Source organism: Pelobates fuscus, chromosome 4, assembly GCF_036172605.1.
Source record: "Pelobates fuscus isolate aPelFus1 chromosome 4, aPelFus1.pri, whole genome shotgun sequence".
NCBI classification, from domain to species: Eukaryota; Metazoa; Chordata; class Amphibia; order Anura; family Pelobatidae; genus Pelobates; species Pelobates fuscus.
The window spans coordinates 181273828-181291424 of record NC_086320.1 but is presented as its reverse complement, the minus strand read 5'-3'; the positions used below and the strand labels follow the sequence as shown (position 1 = coordinate 181291424).

Genomic DNA, 17597 nt, shown 5'->3' with positions numbered 1-17597 from the left:
TGGCATGTTCCCTTTCTTCTACACTCACTACATCCACCTTTTCTCTGTCTCAAACTGTATACCAGGATCTTCTACCTGCTAGTAAGGAGACAAGTGGACATGTGAGTGCTAGGGGACAGTCCCTAGAAAGCATGGAGCAAGCGCATCATTAGACACATTTATGCCAAACTCAGGAGGTTGTTGGCCAGCATGCATGATTGGTAGGCAGCCTGACATGTATTCATGCCAGGCTAGCCTTCCAATTCTTTGAGCAGACACGCCTCCTATTTGGGCATGTTCGTCCATTTCTGAAGTTCTGGTTACTTGATCCGCGTCAGTGGCCCACCCTTTTACACCGCCCATTGACCTCCTGCTTCACTGGACACTGCTGTTAGGGAGTATGGATTTACTTGAAAAGTGAAAGCATGAATTAGAGATAGATAAGCATATTTTAAGAGAGTCTGAGTTTTCTTATAGCTGCATCCTATGTGTTTCCCTCCGGCAACATCTCCACCAGATACATGCTTGAAAGGTATGACTGTTTTAGTGTTTTTGGTCGATAAGATTCTGTACTTCATAATTGTCACCACCAGGCCCACTTAATCTGGCCCTGCCTGGGGGGGGGGGGGAGGGAGGGAGCCAGTGTATTAAATTGGGGAGTGGTGTCAGTGTATTAATTTGGGGAAGTCAGGGGGCCATTGTATTAAATTGGTGAAGGGAGGGGGGGCAGTGTATTTATTTGAGGGAGGGATGGGGCAAGTGTATTAGAGTGCTGGGGGCAGTGTGTTAAATTGGGGGGGGGAGCAGTGTATTAAAATAGAGTGGATGGAGAAGGGGCAGTTTATTAGATTAAGGGGCAATGTATTAGATTGGGTGTGTGGCGAAACCGACCTGGCCACGTGTCCTTGGAGGGGGCTGCTTGCCCGCCTCTTGCCTTTGGACTATGGACCCGACTTTATGTGAATGTGTTAACCCAGATAGCTATGCCATGGAGCCCATTCGTGTAGTTAAAGACTTCGGCTCCATGGCAATTGAACTGTGTGAATAGGATCTGAACGCTATTCAGTAGTTTTGTTCGCTCAGATCCCAGCTATCTGGGGATATGTGACATGTCTGTGTTTTATGAATAAATTGTGACTTTGTGTATTTTATAGTATTTTAATGCTTTGTGCTCACCATGTGCATAATGGAGTCTTGTCGCTGTCCTGGGAGATAATTGAATTACTTCTCGATTATCTCCGAAACTGGTTGGGTCCGGAAAGCCATGCTCGCAGGGGTTTTTATTAATACTTTTGCTAACTTTTGAACCCCTGATCCGATTCGTGCCATTTTTTAATATGTTGTTCCCCTGAATGGATTGATTATGAAAATGTATGTTTTATGTTTGTGACATGTATATTTTAGAAGTTATAAATATGGTGTAAAAACTGTATTCCTCTGGCGGTGATAATGAGATTACCCATTATGTTCAGTAATCCAATCACAGGCAGAGGGGAGGATTTTGTGTGGGAGTGTCTGTGTGTATTGTACGGATTGATTGGTTGTTCTGTAACGCCCTGTGGGCTGTACTATGTTTGTGGATTGGGAATAAAAGAGACTGTATGTGACAGTACAGGGAGTTCCTGCTTAACCCTCAAAGTGAAGTGTTGTCTCATTCTTGGGGGGAATTTGACTGTATGCCGATTGCCAGGAGTGTAAGCTGTTCGTATTGCTTTTCCTGTTCGGTTGCTTCCAGGGTTCGTGTGTCTCTTGTTCGGGAGTTGGGGGATTTGTGCAGTTTGGAGTTCGGGAGGTTGGTGGTTGCAGTAGCTGCTGGTCTATCGGAAAGGGGATTATCGCCTAAACAGTTTTTATCCTCTCGTGAGCGAAACGGTCCGTTACAGGGTGAAGGGGCAGTGTATGGTGGAGTGGATGGAGGAGGGGCAGTGTGTTGGATTTAGGGTAAGTGTGTTGGATTTAGGGGCAAGGTGTTAGAGTGGGAGGAGGGGCAGTGTGTTAGACTGGGTCTGCATGGAGGTGCTGAATGCTCCCCATGAAGATGCTGTTTGACCGTGCAGTTTTTTTTGCCACACATGCACTATAGCCTCCTAATGCTTTCCTATGGGAAAGCATTGGATTGGCTGAGATCATCAAAGTGAAGAACACACTCTTAGAACTTCAAAATAAACAAGGTAACGTAATTTGTGTTTTACAACTTTGCAACAGCATACATTTACCATTTCAGTCCCATTACCAAATATTTCTTAATATGTAGTTGGACTGAAACGATGTTTATATGCAAATGCATTTCTTAAAATAAATTTGCTCTTTTGTTTATTTTGAAGCCCTATGGGCGCGAGGACGTCCAGTGTCAGTTAGGCAACTTTTTTTATACTGTACTTTTGTTTCTATGGAAACTGAAGTTTTTGTTTTTTGCGGCCCACGTAAACCTTGTTTATTTGGCCCATGTTAGCCTTTGAGTTTGACCTGCTTGATGTAGGGTGTTTTATTTAGACTTTTTGTATCTCTTGTTCTGTCAATTGTCTGTTAGAGCCTACTGTGTGTAAATAAAGTTAATTTAACTGCAGGCTAACTTTTAAGTAAAAATCATATTGTCTGTATAAGTCACATGCACGGAGGTGTGGCTAGGGCTTTCATAAAGAAAATGATTTAACTCAAACAGAATTGAGCAGTGGGACTGCAATGGCTTCAGCCATACACAAAAACTACTAAAGATAAAGTAATTTAGACTTGGACTATTCCCTTAAAGACTGATCAGAAAAGTGTCAGTGAACTATGTCTTTTTAAATGTTCAGTATTATATGCTATATAACACTATAACATGTGCAATGTATGCATTCAAGATTGCATGAACTTTTCTGCTTTATTTCCTTTATTTCAGAATGGGCTCTCTAATCCAGCTTGTGCACAGCCTGAAATCTCGGATGGAAGCCCCAGACTATGAAATGGTAATTTTAATTTTTTTTTTGTGTAAATATCTTGTGTATCCCTGTCCAGTAGGGTTTAATCATGTCCCATTCCCACCAGATGTGTAATGTGGTGCCTACCTCTCTCACATCTCCAGCACATCTCTGTGTGGTCTGTGTCGATTTTGTGCAGTCTGTATGGTGTTTTGTACCAATGTGTCAGGAGTTTATAGGCTGTCTCTTGGGTTCTGCTGTGTGTCGAGCAGTGATGTGTGAAGTAGCGGATGGAGTCCCATTCCGCGTCCGTGAATGATCTGTCTAGGGCCGTCTCCCACCGTCCCATGAATAAGGGTTTCTCGGTGGGGGTCCCTGTTTGAAGTGTAGAGTATAGTAGGGAGACTCCGTGCGGGATTGGGTCTGGATGTTGGCAGAGTTGTTCAAATGTGGTTTGGTCTCTACTGAGTGCTGGTCCCTGTTGCAGGGTATAGACATATTTGGTCAGTTGGGCATATTTGAAGTGGTGTATGAATGTCGGGGGTGCCTCTCCCATTAGGCCCGTCAGTGGTCTACATTTTCCTCCCCTAATGATGTGGTTTAGGCGTGGGGAGGGGGCCGGGAGAATTCCTCTAAATGCTTTCGGGTCTAGTCCCGGTGGGAAGTCGCTATTATGGGTCAGTGGTAGAAGTGGGGAAGGGTATGGTGCCAGATTCCCTGCTCTTGCAGCCCTCCTCCACACACCTAGTGTGTGGTTCGTGTATATAGACGCGCCCTCCCCGCCCATGGGGTCCCGGCCCCAGGGTAGCTCTGAGATCGGTCTGCCTGCTTCCATCTCCTCCACCGTCTTCCATAGCTTGTGTACTCCCTTCTTCGTCCACTCTAACACCCTCTGGAGGTGTGTGGCCACATAGTAAAGATGAAAATCTGGAAGGGCTAGACCCCCTCTATCCTTGGGTTGCATGAGTGTTGTTAGCCTTATGCGGGGTCTACGATTGTCCCATATATAGTGAGTCATTGCAGTGTTAAGGGTATTGAAAAGGGTTTTGGGTATCGTAATAGGTATCGTCTGAAAGAGATATAATAGACGTGGGAGAAAGTTCATCTTAATTACCTGGACTCTTCCCAACCACGATATGTGTGGGAACGACCAGTCTCTCATTTCCCTCTGGAACGTCTGTAACATGTCTGCAAAGTTTTCTTGGAACAGATCACCGCTCTTTTTGGTCAGCCAGATTCCCAAGTATCTGATCCTGTGTTCAGACCATTGGAAGGGAAAGCTATGCCGTAGGAGGACGGCCCGTGCAGACGGAATATTTACATTGAGTATGTATAACTTGGTGTGGTTTATTTTGAGGTCGGATATGTGTCCGAACGTCTGAAGGGCCCTCATTATATTGGGGAGGGAAATCCCTGGGTTTGTCACCACGAACAACAGGTCGTCCGCGAATGCCGCTCTGTAGGCCCGTGATGTCGGCGTCCTGGCGGATGTGGGTCATGAATGGCTCCAAGGCCAGCACGAACAATAGCGGCGACAGGGTGCAGCCCTGTCTGGTGCCATTTTTTTATAGGGAATGCGTCGGTGAGTGCCCAGTTAACTACTACGTGCGCCACAGATTCGTGGTACAGCGCCTCTATCCAGCTTCGTAGGTGTGTTCCCAGCCCTATATGTTGTAGGGTTTCGTATAGATAGGTCCATCTAACCCTGTCAAAGGCCTTCTCTGCGTCTGTTGACAGCAGGAGAAGGCCTTTCTCGTCCGTCCCCCCTCCCGTGCATGAGGGTCAGTGTTCTAATGGTATTGTCCCTGGCTTCGCGACCCGTTACGAATCCCACCTGGTCCGGATGGACCAAGGAGGGGATATGGGTCGTCAGCCGCGTCGCCAGGATTTTAGAGTAGCTTTATGTCACAGTTTATAAGCGAAATCGGTCTGTAATTCCCGCAATATTCGCTATCCTTGCCTTCCTTGGGGATGATAGTGATATGGGCTGTCAGGGCTTGTTTGGGGATGTGGTGACCTTCCCTTATTGCATTGAATGCCTCCACAAGCAGAGGGTAGAGGTCTGCCACATATAATTTGTAGTATCTTGTTGGGAGTCCATCCAGACCCGGGCTCTTGCCCAATTTAGTTTGCTTGAGTGCCTGTGCTAGTTCCTCCGGTGTTATTGGGTCCTCTAGTTGCATGGCTGTCTCCTTATCTAAAGTCGGCATGGGATGTTTTGCGAGATATGCCCGAATTGCCTCTTTCAATTGCGCCTTCGCCGTTTCGGTTTGTGGTTGGGGCAGGGTATATAGGTCTTGGTAGTAATCTCTGATTACCGTCAGGATGTCTGTCGGGAGGCGGTGTAGCTTCCCCTGTTTGTCTCTGATTCTGTCAATGTACGTTCGCTGCCTTTGTTTCCTTAGCATTGTGGCCAAAAGTTTGCCACTCTTGTTTCAGTGTAAGGCAAAGAATGCCCTATGTCTAGCTACATCTCTGTGGTGTTTAGAGTGGAGTAGTGTTGTTAGCTCTCGTCGAAGCTGTAGGAGTCGGGCTTGGTCAGTGGGAGTTTGTGTACGTTTATTCCGTTCCTCTATCGTGTATATGTCTTGTAGTAGTTCTGTCATTTTAATTCCCTGTTGTTTCTTTATTTTCGCCCCTTGTGGTATAAAGTGTCCCCTTATCACGCTCTTATGGGCCTCCCATCTGATCGTCGGGGATGTGTGTTCGCTAGTGTTATCTGTAAAGTATTCCTTGATTTTCTCCCCAATCAGGGTCGTGACGTCCGGTCTAGCTAGCATGTATTCATTGAGGCGCCATTTCGAGGTAGTGGGGCGGTAAAGTGGCGATTTAAGTGTGAGTGTCACCGGTGCATGATCTGACCAAGTTGCTACTCCAATCGTAGCATCTATTACCCGGGTGAGGCCGTAGTGTGTCGTGTAGATGTGGTCTATGCGGGAGTAGAAGCCATGTGGGTGAGAGAAGAAGGTGTAGTCTTTTTCATCGGGATGGTAGGCCCTCCAACAGTCAACAAGGCGGTGCTCTCTCTCACCCGAAGTTGCTGAGCCGGGACATGTGATTTGCCCGTCGAGCAGTCCCAGGTGGGATTGAACGCAACATTAAAGTCCCCCCCCAGGATGAGGATGCCCTCTGTGAAGTCTCGTAGGTTCGGAATGTACGTCGGAGCAAGCGGCCATGTTGTGTGTTTGGGGCGTATATGTTTGCAAATGTATATTGTTGGCCTGCTATATCTCCTTTGAGAAACAGAAATCTACCCTCTCTATCAGACATGCGCCCCCCCCCTCCTGGAGCGGCACCCCTCTATGTATGAGAATCGCTGTGCCCCAAGACTTTCCTCCCTGGTAATCACTGTACCACCGTCGGATAGTGGTGGTTGGTCAATTTTGGTCTGTCTCCCTCTCTAAAGTGTGTTTCTTGAATCATGACAATAGATGCTCGTCTTGTGTGAAAGTCCCTCAGGTCCCCCGTCCGTTTTTCTGGTTTATTTAGTCCCTTCGCATTGATCGTGAGTATACTTAGGTGTTCTGGCGTCAGTGCCATGTCTCCCCCGGGGGGAGGTGCTGACGGTTTGGAAACTGTGGTATTCTATGTCCTGTATCCCCTAGTGTCAGGTGGATGAATTGCAGTCTAGGTGGCTCGGTTTTCTGTCAGTCGGTTCTGTGTGGGGGGTGCGGGAGGGTAGGGGTGGGCGGGGGGTGAGGAGTGTGGAATTGTATGAAGTGAGCTTAGGGATCAGTAAGGGAGGTTATTCTGTACCTCCCGAAATGCCGTCACTATCAGGTGATGGTGATGGTGAGGTGTAGGCGTCGGGGAGCTGTGAGGCCTGTGACTCACGGTACCCCCCTGTGGTACCAGTGGTTTTGCTCACCTTCGGGTGACGCCCCTGCTCTATGAGGCAGTGGGAGGCCTACCGGGTGTCCTCTGTGATCTAAGGTATCGTCTGGTTCCTCGTCTGTGTATGGCTAGGCTCTGCGGTCGCCCCTGGTGGCTCCGTGGAGTTGGTATGATGTCTACCTGTCAGTTTTCTTCGCCTAAGTGTGTGGCGGCCCTACGGCCTCTATGCTGTGCTTCCATGGGTCTATGATCTTCCTCGCTGCCGAGGGTTGGTGTAGCTCTCAAGTCGTCAACATAAACATATGAAAAACATTACATTTTCAGAACATTAACATCAAACATTCTCTCAGTTGGAGATCATAACATTTCGCCCCATTTCCCTCCCCGTGGAGGCCCTTTCCCATTAGATTCCCTATCATGTCACCCCCAGCAGAGTGCGTGGAGTCCCCCACCTCCCTTTCCTACCTACCCCCTCTCCATCTCCCCTCCTATGGGCTGCTTGTTTCTCTTTAATGTTGGGACTGGGTGCCCAGGTGACCTTAGCCCCCAATCTCCTGAGGCTGTCGATCTAGGGCCCCCTTCCCCGGGTGAGCCCCGCCGGCGTTGCCCCCGCTTACTCCCCTGAGATCGTTGCAAGTCGGGTATGCACCGGCGGCAAGGCCCAGCCTGGGAGCCTGGCCCCCTCCTTCTCCCCCCAGTGAGTTGGGTTGCCGCTTGTCCCTGGTCCCTACTTGCCTTGAGAGCCCCCGCTCACTCCCATTCTCCCCTCTCAGCCTCCCCTCAGGTCTCCCACCCCTTCACTGCAGGTGGATAGGATGTAGGCGAGTAGTTCAGTCCCTGGTTCCGTGTGCCCATCCTTCCGGTACCCCCTTCTCCCCCCCCCTCCCCTCAGTCCACTGGTTTGTACCCCAGCAAATGTCTATGTGGAGCCGCCCCACGGGCGGTCTACTTGCTGTTAGTGGGGGGGATCGATGCTTCTGTATCGGGATCTCTGGTCCCACCTTCCTTCATTGCTCAGTCTCTTGAGAGGGTCGGTATCTGTGCTGTAGGCTTGTGGTTCATGGGCCCCCCGGGGTTCTTGTGGTGTATTAGGCTGTCACATGTTGGCGCCCGACGGGCGGGTTGTCTGTTGTCTCGTTCGTCTTGGTCGAGCCGCCTGCGGAGCTTGATGTGGCATTTCTGGTGGAAAGGCGTAGTATGCCAGTGTGTCCGGCCATCTCATTTGTATCGGAGGCAGTTGCAGCTCTTTTTGTAGGTCACCCATAACTCCTTCGGTGCGCACGCTGAAGGGGCCTTTAGGGGTTGCGACCTGCAAGCTCGTAGGAAAAGTCCAGCGGTATCTTATCTTATTAATTTGTAGGGCCCTGGTAAGAGGGCGCATGGCCCGTCCATAGGCCAGTGTCGCTGGAGATAGATCCAGGTACAGCTGGATATCTGCTCCCCGGTAAATGACTTGCTTAGCGTCTCTCGCCTTTTTCAAGATGTCTTCCTTCGTTGGGAAATGGCTTAAGCAGCATATGACATCCCTTGGTATGGATTCAGGTGGGCCCCGCGGTCGCAGGGCTCTGTGCGCCCTGATGAATTTGATGGGTGTGCTTATTTGCCGTTGCAGAAGGGTGTTGAAGAGCTCAGTTAGTGTATCTGAGATCGCTGTTTGATCGATTTATGCAGTGCTGCGTTTGCTTCCTTCAGATCCGTTTTGGTGGGCAGATTGTGCAGAAGGGCCATCCATTCCGGCTGCTGCTTCTGTGAATTTGGGGCTTGCTGAGTGTTGGAGGGTAAGCTGTCCCCTGGGGATGCTGGGCGGGAAAGGCCTGAGGCCTCAGAGTCTGTGTAGGCCTGGTCTGTTCTGTGCGCACTGTCATAAATTGGCCCATTCCCGCCGGTTGGGACCCCCGGGGGGTGCCGGTCGGGTGACTACCCTGTGTGGTCTTGTGGGTTTTGCCCATGGCTGGCGGGTCGGGTGCTGGTTAGCCGGGCACTGATTATGAGCCGGCGAGGAGCTCTCCGTTTACGCCGCCATTTCGTCCGGCGTCCAGGCCACGCCCCCGGTAATTTTCATTTTAACCTTTTTTATTTGATTTGATATTGTCCCCCATTCTGAACATGCAGTCTGAGCACATATACTGCAATTAATATGGCCACTTAAGACTTATTGTTAAGTCTCCCAGAAAGACTTGCACACCAGCATTAGATGTTAACCTGCTTGACTATTCGTTAAAGGACCACTATAGGCACCCAGACCACTTCAGCTTAATGAAGTGGTCTGGGTGCCAGGTCCAGCTAGGATTAACCCTTTCTTCTATAAACATAGAAGAATAGGGTTAATCCAGCCTCTAGTGGTTGTCTCATTGACAGCTGCTAGAGGCGCTTCCGCGCTTCTCACTGTGATTTTCACATTGAGAAGATGCCAATGTCCATAGGAAAGCATTGAGAATGCTTTCCTATGGACTGGCTGAATGCGCGCGCGTTCAGCCGATGACGACGAGGAGGAAAGGAGGAGGAGAGTCCCCCGCCCAGTGCTGGAAAAAGAGGTAAATTTAACCCCTTCCACTCCCTAAAGCTCGGTGGGAGGGGGGCCCTGAGGGAGGGGGGGACCTAGAGACCCTATAAAGCCAGGAAAATGAATATGTTTTCCTGGCACTATAGTGGTCCTTTAATAAATGCAAGCATTAATGTAAAGTTGCAATATGTCCGCTTGGGAGCATTTACAATTGTCATTGTTTGTGCAACTAATTTGTTATTCACATGCCAAGGGGACTACAAAATACATTCTGTTCTTGCATTCATAGTAGGTGCAAGGGGACTAGGAGAGGGTGAGAGAATTTAATATTTCACTAGAAAGGTAGAGATGAGCACACTGACTGGGTTGGGAGTGGGGCAGGTAAGAAAGCAACTGATTGGGGAATGGATAAGGGACAGATACATTTTATAGCTTATGAGGAGAAGAGAGGAGTATGAAAAAGGAATATTGCAGGGGTTGTTGAATGACAGAAAATGTAGCAAAAGGGAAACGGAGAGAAAATTATTTCTGGGCAAAGGGAAAGGGGGAAGGCACATGCTCGGTATAAGGGGACAGACACAAAATTGTAAACATAAATTATGATGTGGAGGAAGATATTAAAAATGTGAATGTACTGTCAGATATGAGTTCAGAAGAGAAGAAAGGCTTTCTATGTTGGTAACAGGTTGGAGCGCTCTCTATTCCCAGCATGATAGGGTTAATAGGTGAAAGTCAGCCCTTTCAGATGCATGTAATTAACCTACACTAGAGTGTTTTATAAGGTCAGCCTCTGAAGGCATCAGGCAGTCTAAAAGATGGGAGAGAGGAGGCAGTTAAAGGGACACTATAGTCACCTGAACAACTTCAACTTAATGAGGTTGTTCAGGTGAGAACTATAGCTCCCTGCAGCCTTTCTAATGTAAACACTGTATTTTCTGAGAAAAATACAGTATTTATATTGAAAGTTAGGAACACCTCCAGTTGCAGTCACTCAGAGTGAACCAGAGGGACTTCGGAGTTGATGGAGGCATAATATGCCTCCATCCACTCAGATCTGCGGTCAGCAGAGCACAGGGCAGCACTGTGCACATCATCCTGTGATTCAGTGTCTCCTCCCTCTGCATGCAGACACTGAACTTTCCTCATAGAGATTCATTGATTCATTTCATCTCTGTGAGGAGATGCTGATTGGCCAGGCCTGTGTTTGAATCATGCTGTCTCTGCCCCTGATCTGCCTCTTTGTCAGTCTTAGCCAATCCTATGGGGAAGCACTGTGATTGGATCAGGCTACCACATGTCAGCAGACTGCTTGTTTTTCTGAGTCTAACAGCATGCAGATTTACAGCTTCAGGCTTGAATACAGTAAGATTTTTACTATATTTATGGAGGCATGAGGGGCCCAGGGGGCTAGATGGTGGTGTTAACACTATAGGGTCAGGAATACATGTTTGTGTTCCTGACCCTATAGTGATCCTTTAAGCCTGAGACTCTAAATTAAAAAAAGGTACTGTGTAAAAACCTGTGTGTTTAAAGAGTGTATACTGTTTATAACTGGGAACTGGATTATCCCCATTGTACAGAGCTATGATATTTGCTGGCGCTATATAAATAATAAAAATAATAATCTGACCAGTTGGATAGATAGGAAAAATATTGTTTAGTTATTGTTAGGCTGGAAATATCACCACAGGGTCTGGAAATCCTTGCACTGCCATGTACTTCTGCACTAACACGTTTCTGCAATTTGTAAAATCAGCTGCTGGGAATACTCCAAGAACTCAACCATTTCAGATGGATTATCAATAAGCATTCAAAAGTTTAATGCGTGGCACATCGTGTAAAAGTTTGTTTAGGGGTGTATACAGCAATGGCAATATCATAGGAGTCTCAGAACAGAAAGTATAATTTTTCATATCACATTACGTATTGCTGCTAGTTAGTCTCCTGTTAACTGATGCACATGCCAGTCTTTGATATAGGAACCCAATTAAAAATTGCAGGTCCTGGAAAGAACGCTTTTTTTTTTTTTTTTTTTTTTTTTTTTTTTTTTTACATGTTTTTATGTTTAGAAATGATTGCGAAAGCTGGTGTCAGGCGCAAGAACACAAGAACAGAAAAATATTGATATTAGACTGACACCATGTAACATAAAATATATATAGCTCTGTATGTCTAGGGGAATATTCACTAAGCATTGCATAGGTAAAACAATTTATTTTCCATGAGTTAAAGGACCACTATAGGCACCCAGACCACTTCAACTCAATGAAGTGGTCTGGGTGCCAGGTCCCTCTAGTTTTAACCCTGCAGCTGAAAACATATAAGTTTCGGAGAAACTGCTATGTTTCACTGAGGGTTAATCCAGCCTCTAGTGGTTGTCTCTTTGATTGCCGCTAGAGGCGCGTCCGCGATTCTCACTGTGAAAATCATAGTGAGAAGACGCTGGACGTCCATAGCATTGTTGCGCATTCGGATCTGATGTCAGCAGGGGGTGGAGAGTTCCCCAGAACAGAGGGTTCCTGTAAATACCCAACAGCACACCATGCTTACTCACCCCACAAATCTAGAGGAGTAGCTATATATATCCATTGTGATTAGCCTTTTGATATTGAACATAAACTTGATAATCAAAATGGTAGACTCTTAATTTTGGTTGGCACCTTAAATGGTATTCAACTTACAATTGCGTGTTTATATGCACTCAATGACTCCCAACGATCTTTCCTGCACACAGCTATTAATAAAATAATGCGGATTTGCAAAGGCCATCTCATTGTGTGCGGGGACTTCAATTGCACCCTTGATCCCACATTGGATATTAAGAGAGCGGACGACAAAGCTCCTACTTCAATATCCCTTCACCTGAGCCAATATGTAACAAACCTGTTGCATACCAATGACCTGTACGACACCTGGCGTACCTTATACCCCTCTGCTAAGGACTATTCTTCCTTCTCCTCAGCCCATACATCATTTTCTTGCATTGACTTATGCCTGATAGATAAAATGGCACTGTCAAATGTACAGAAGGTTAATATAGGCCCAAGAACTTGATCGGACCACGCACCAGTGTGTGTTACGCTTCACCCTCCACATCCGGGCAGGGGCAAGTGGAGATTAAATGAAGCCTTACTAGATGCCCCAGAACATCTTGACAAACTGACGAATGTCTTACAGACCTCTTTTTAGACTAATCTTGACACGTCCATAGATACTCTCTGGTTAGCCCATAAAGCGATCATTAGGGGTGCCCTAATACAAATGGGGTCAATTACAAAAAAACACAACAAAGATGCCCATTTTTGACTACTCCGGGACCTAGGCAGCTCAGATGCCCAAAACAAACAACGGCCATCGAAAAGCCTTAACCAGACAAATCGATACCATTAACCAAGAACTGTCTCTTAAAACAACAGAAAGACATATGCAATCACTTAGGCAAAATCACTATGCATCTGGCAACAAAGCAGGGAAACTATTAGCCAAAAAACTTAAATCTAAATATCTCCAAATCAAAATACCCTATATTTTATCCAGATCTGGCGATAAACTGTTTAACCCAAACAACATAGTGTTAAATCGCTAACATATTTAGATATAAAGCTTACAAACAATCTTCAACACCTGGTTCAGGAAAGCCGTGTACCCTGCTAAATAAGCTACTTACTCAAATGGAGGGATTGGTCGTGGTTGGGCAGAATAAATGCCATTAAGATGATGGTCCTCCCCCACATCTTATACATTTTAGGACTGTCCTTTTACCTGTACCTAAGAACATCACAAACTGTATGCAGAAACGTATAAACTCCCATGTATGGAAAAGGAAACCCCCAAGAGTTGCACAACACTTGTCATGGCTCCTGTTAGTGCGGGAAGTCTAGGTATCCCCTGTATACACAACTATTACAGAGCCTCCGTGTTAGCGCAAGGCAAGGACCTTCTTTTAAAGCGAACAGATCCGGTATGGCTCTCTATGGAAAACGCATGCAGTTCCACAGCTTTATTAGTAAACCTACTCTGGACTAACACTAGCTCTATACCCCACACAGGACTGTCTAGTACAAAGTTCTTGCTTAAGGCATGGAAACAATGGAGCAATAGGCTTATTGACCCAGTTACGTTACTGAAATGCACTCCTCTTCAGGCTATATTAACTGATCTGTCAGTGGGTTCTTGGAGCTCGAGGGCCATTGCAAAGATCTCCGACCTGGATGATTCACAGGGAATTAAACAATTCCCAGACTTACAAACTAAATTTTCGATAGCACCCAGGGAGTTAGTTACATATATTGCATCCTTTCCACACGTATAAACACCCAGACCCAGCCTGTTCCACTCAGGATGAACAGCATATATGCAAAGGGCTCAACTACCTTAAAATCCTTGTCAATATGCTACTCGGCTATTAGCAATCCAGGGGAGGAACAAAAACCGGCCTACAAGTTAAGCTGGGAAAAGGAACTGCATAAAACGTTCCGTTCACAAACTGGTTATCGGCCATAAAATACACTAAAGCAGCTTCCAAAAGCTTATCCTTATGGGAAGCACACACCAAACTGATGATGAGATGGTACTTTATTATACCTCTTCAGCTCACAAATATATGAAGGCTCCAGTCCAACCTGTTGGAGATGTCAAAAATACATTGATTCTCTTAGTCATATATTCTGGGACTGCTTAGCACTAATGCAGTTTTGGAACTCAATAGCAGATCTGATAGATAAAGATCTGGGATTGTTATGCCCAGATTACGTGAATATTACCTGCTCCACATATTCCCAGACCTTGAATCTATGCCAAATAGAACACTGATATTGAATTTCCTTGTAGCAGCAAAAATTAGCATTGACCACCATTGGAAAAGTACTCTTCCCCCGCCTATGAAAGAAACGTTTCAAAGAGTGGATTCCATATGCTTATACAAATAAATGACCTTGAGCATACAGGGTAAAATGCTCTCCCACCAGCAACAGTGAAAAGATAAGTTGAGGTTCGAAATTAATTCCTTTATAACTCAACATAGTCACCCAAGAGCCCCTAATTTCAGTCTTATTGTACATTTACCTGTAGCCAAGGTATATTTAATAGGTTAAAGGTTGAACTGGGTAATGTCTTGTGAATTGTCTGAGGTAACATCTGTATGACTGTATGTAATGCACTTTCCTTGAATGTATACCAAGCCCAGAAACGAAAAATGTCAGGTCAAAGGCACCAGATATAACTACGGGATAGAGTCAGTTCCCGTGTAGTCGCACCAGCCATACTTTATTCTTCTTCGCTTATTAACATATTCTCGATTGAATTTCTGGAGTCAAATACATCCCCGTTCCCTTCTTCATGCCCTCCCCTCTTCTTTTGTGTTGTAATACCAGCGATATTCAATGCATGTACCTAAGGCGAAATGAAAGAAAATACTGTCTCTATTGAAATTTCTTTTTTTGTTATAATTTTTCTTCTGTTAAAACCCAATAAAAAATATATATTGAAGAAAAGGCATGATTAGAATAATTATAATGCTCAGAAATCTAATTCCACAATACAGTGGGACCTCGGTTTATGAATTTAATGTGTTCTCTGGGACCATTCTTATTGCAAAAAAGTTGTAAACCGAAATGCGGTTTCCCATAGGAATGCATTGAAACCAATGAATCTGTTCTGGAGGTCAGAAAAAAGTAAAAATGAGCTGGCATGGAAACCAACCCACAATGCAGAACACACAATAAAAGGCATGCAAACGACGAAGCTCAGCTCCCTACCTTTCCACAGCTTGAGAAATGCACCAAAAAGTCCCAAAACTACTGCAAACAATTTCCAGAATGGCTCCAAAACTCGATGCAAAAACCGCTTCAACACCTCCACACTGGACGCCATGTGCTACCCACAGGCTCCAGCATGCAGGGGGCGGTGCTATAAACCTCCCAGGTGCAATGCATCCTGGGGAAACTTACTTTGTATTGCGAAATTCTTTTGTAAACCGAGGCCTTATTTTCAATGGATTTTCATTTGTAAACCGAAAATTATGTTAACCGAGGCGTTTGTAAGCCGAGGTCCCACTAAATTAAAGTGTTGTTCTTATTTTATCCAGATAAATATACTGGAATGCAGAAATACTGTACAACCAGAGACCCTTAAGTTACTCTACTCCCTCACAGACCAGCTCCTCTGTTGCAGATAGGCGTGCATGCACACAATGGAAAGTCTCTTCCAGAAAATATGGGCAGGGCTTAAAAAGGCTGCAGTTCATACGCACTGTAGCCTTTTCACACTCTTTAAGATATACCCCCAATGAAAATTCATGCTTGTATGCATTGGGAAAAATTTACTGAACAGTGATTTTTTTTTTTTTTTTTTACTAGGAGTGGAGTGCTCCTTTAAGCTTTAAGTATAAAACAAGCCTTGAAAAATGTAATTACCATGATCCTCTAAAAACTTGCATGTGAGCATGTTGGGGACAAAAAAGACATAGATTTAAGAGCCATACTATTTATTTTTTATATATTATGTGTTCACAGATACACATATAGGACTCATTGACAATCTTGTCAGTAAATAGCAAGTAGGCTGTCACTATGAACAGTAGCTTGTTGTTGCAAGATACCACCATATTTACAACATAGACGTTTATAGCCTCATGCTAGTAATGGCTGACATTATAAATACCATCAATTTACTTATTACTGATGCCTGTGTAGAAATTAGTTACACATAAATGGAAATGGAAGCCCTAAGGGGCTGAAACGTTGCTGTGTAGTTCCTGGTTCAAATAAATTGCCTTTTTTTTTTAGAACCTGCTGGAGTGCCTGGATTATTTTCTACATTGTGTAGCAATTAGTGGCCTGCCAGTTAAAAGTAGTGATAGGGATTTTTGATCCAACAGGATATATATATACCTGTTGGAAATATGTCTCTAATTAGAGGGTAAGGACTCTTATAGAAAATAATGGATGCTGTTAACTCGAAGTACACTGTCAATAATAAGCTAGCGGTTGCAACGTTAACGAGTGGCAGCTAGTCGCTAAAATGTAGCAACAAGATTGTAAAAGAACCCATAAAATTCTGTGAAATGTGCTCCTAAAAGATTGATGTTAGAAATAGGATACTGGTAAGCAATATAGGGCTTTCCTTTGGTTTCACAAATACTTTTCAGATTGGGTGAGGTCATGAAAATGTTTTGTGAGCAGGGTACCCCAAGTTTTAAAGAGATATATTTTTTTTCTAACAATATACTCTACTTTTGAGTTAAATGTACCAATATTTCTTTGTTTATTTTTTAGATCCACCAAGCTGGTCTAACATGTGATTATGCTGAGCTGCCTCATCATGTAAGCTTAGAGGTGGAGATTCAAGGTCTTATCCAATCAATGAAACATTTGTTAAGACATCTTCCCAAGCCAACATTGGTCACACTAGCACGGTAAGCTTGCACACCCAACATCTATGGCAATGTTTCGATATGTCCTAGATAATATTGTCCCACTTTATTTCTGTGAGTACACATTATAGTTACCATGGTGAGAGTTGTATAATGTAGGACATTCCTCTAGGTTCCCCATAATTTCCTGCCCATTCCAGTCCGTGTCAGGTTAAGAAACAAAATGGGCTGGCATCTGTCCACCAGTTTCTTCCACAATGCCTTTAGAATTGGGATGGTGGCAGGTCCATACCTAGTTGTAAGATGCTTAAGGTTAATATTTGTAGGGAGTCACAAACTCCCTTTGTTAACATGCCAGAGGATGTTCTAGCACGCCGTGACTAGTCCATCCCTTTGAATGCCCCTGAATAGTGCCGGGAGATTACCAGGCTTTATTCTATTTTGAGGAGGAAAAACAACTGTCTCCCTGACTTTACACCCAGATATGGCAGTAATGAAGATTTCTTCCAAGATCATTAATTGGGCAACCTGAATGTTAAACACATTTAGCTACAGTAGAACTGTTACTTATGGTTACCTGTGCACGATAGCTGGCCAAAGTTTATTCACAACTAGGGGTATACAGTACAGTTCTGCAGTTGCCATACGTGAGAAGAAAAAAACTAAAGAGACACTAATCACCAGACCTACTACAGTTTAACCACATATGGACCACATGACGATCTATGCCATGCATGCCATGCTGTGCCGGATTTTAAATGACCAGTGATGGCATAAACCATCGTGGAGAAAAGGTACCAGCAGGGGTTTGCTCCCCAGACTGAACACTGCTCATAGCTCATCTGTCCAAGTCCTTTAAATATCACAGCTGAGTGATCTCACTGCCCTCGGCCAGTAGAGTTAATGTATATTTTGATACCTGGGGTTCCCTATGTCAGTTGGGGCAACAGCTCTTGCTTTACCTGCTGCGGTTGCGCTGTCATGGTCATTTTAAAAATCAAAACATCAA

General features: G+C 45.1%; 1 protein-coding gene across 1 annotated transcript in view; it reads left to right on the top strand.

Moving 5' to 3' along the window:
• C4H5orf22 (chromosome 4 C5orf22 homolog) overlaps positions 1–17597 on the top strand; it is a 105162-nt gene that overhangs the window by 60666 nt on the left and 26899 nt on the right. Inside the window, exons 7-8 of the mRNA XM_063450561.1 lie at positions 2861–2927; positions 16491–16630. Coding sequence (XP_063306631.1) covers positions 2861–2927; positions 16491–16630 — 207 coding nt within the window. The remainder of the gene's footprint in view (positions 1–2860; positions 2928–16490; positions 16631–17597) is intronic.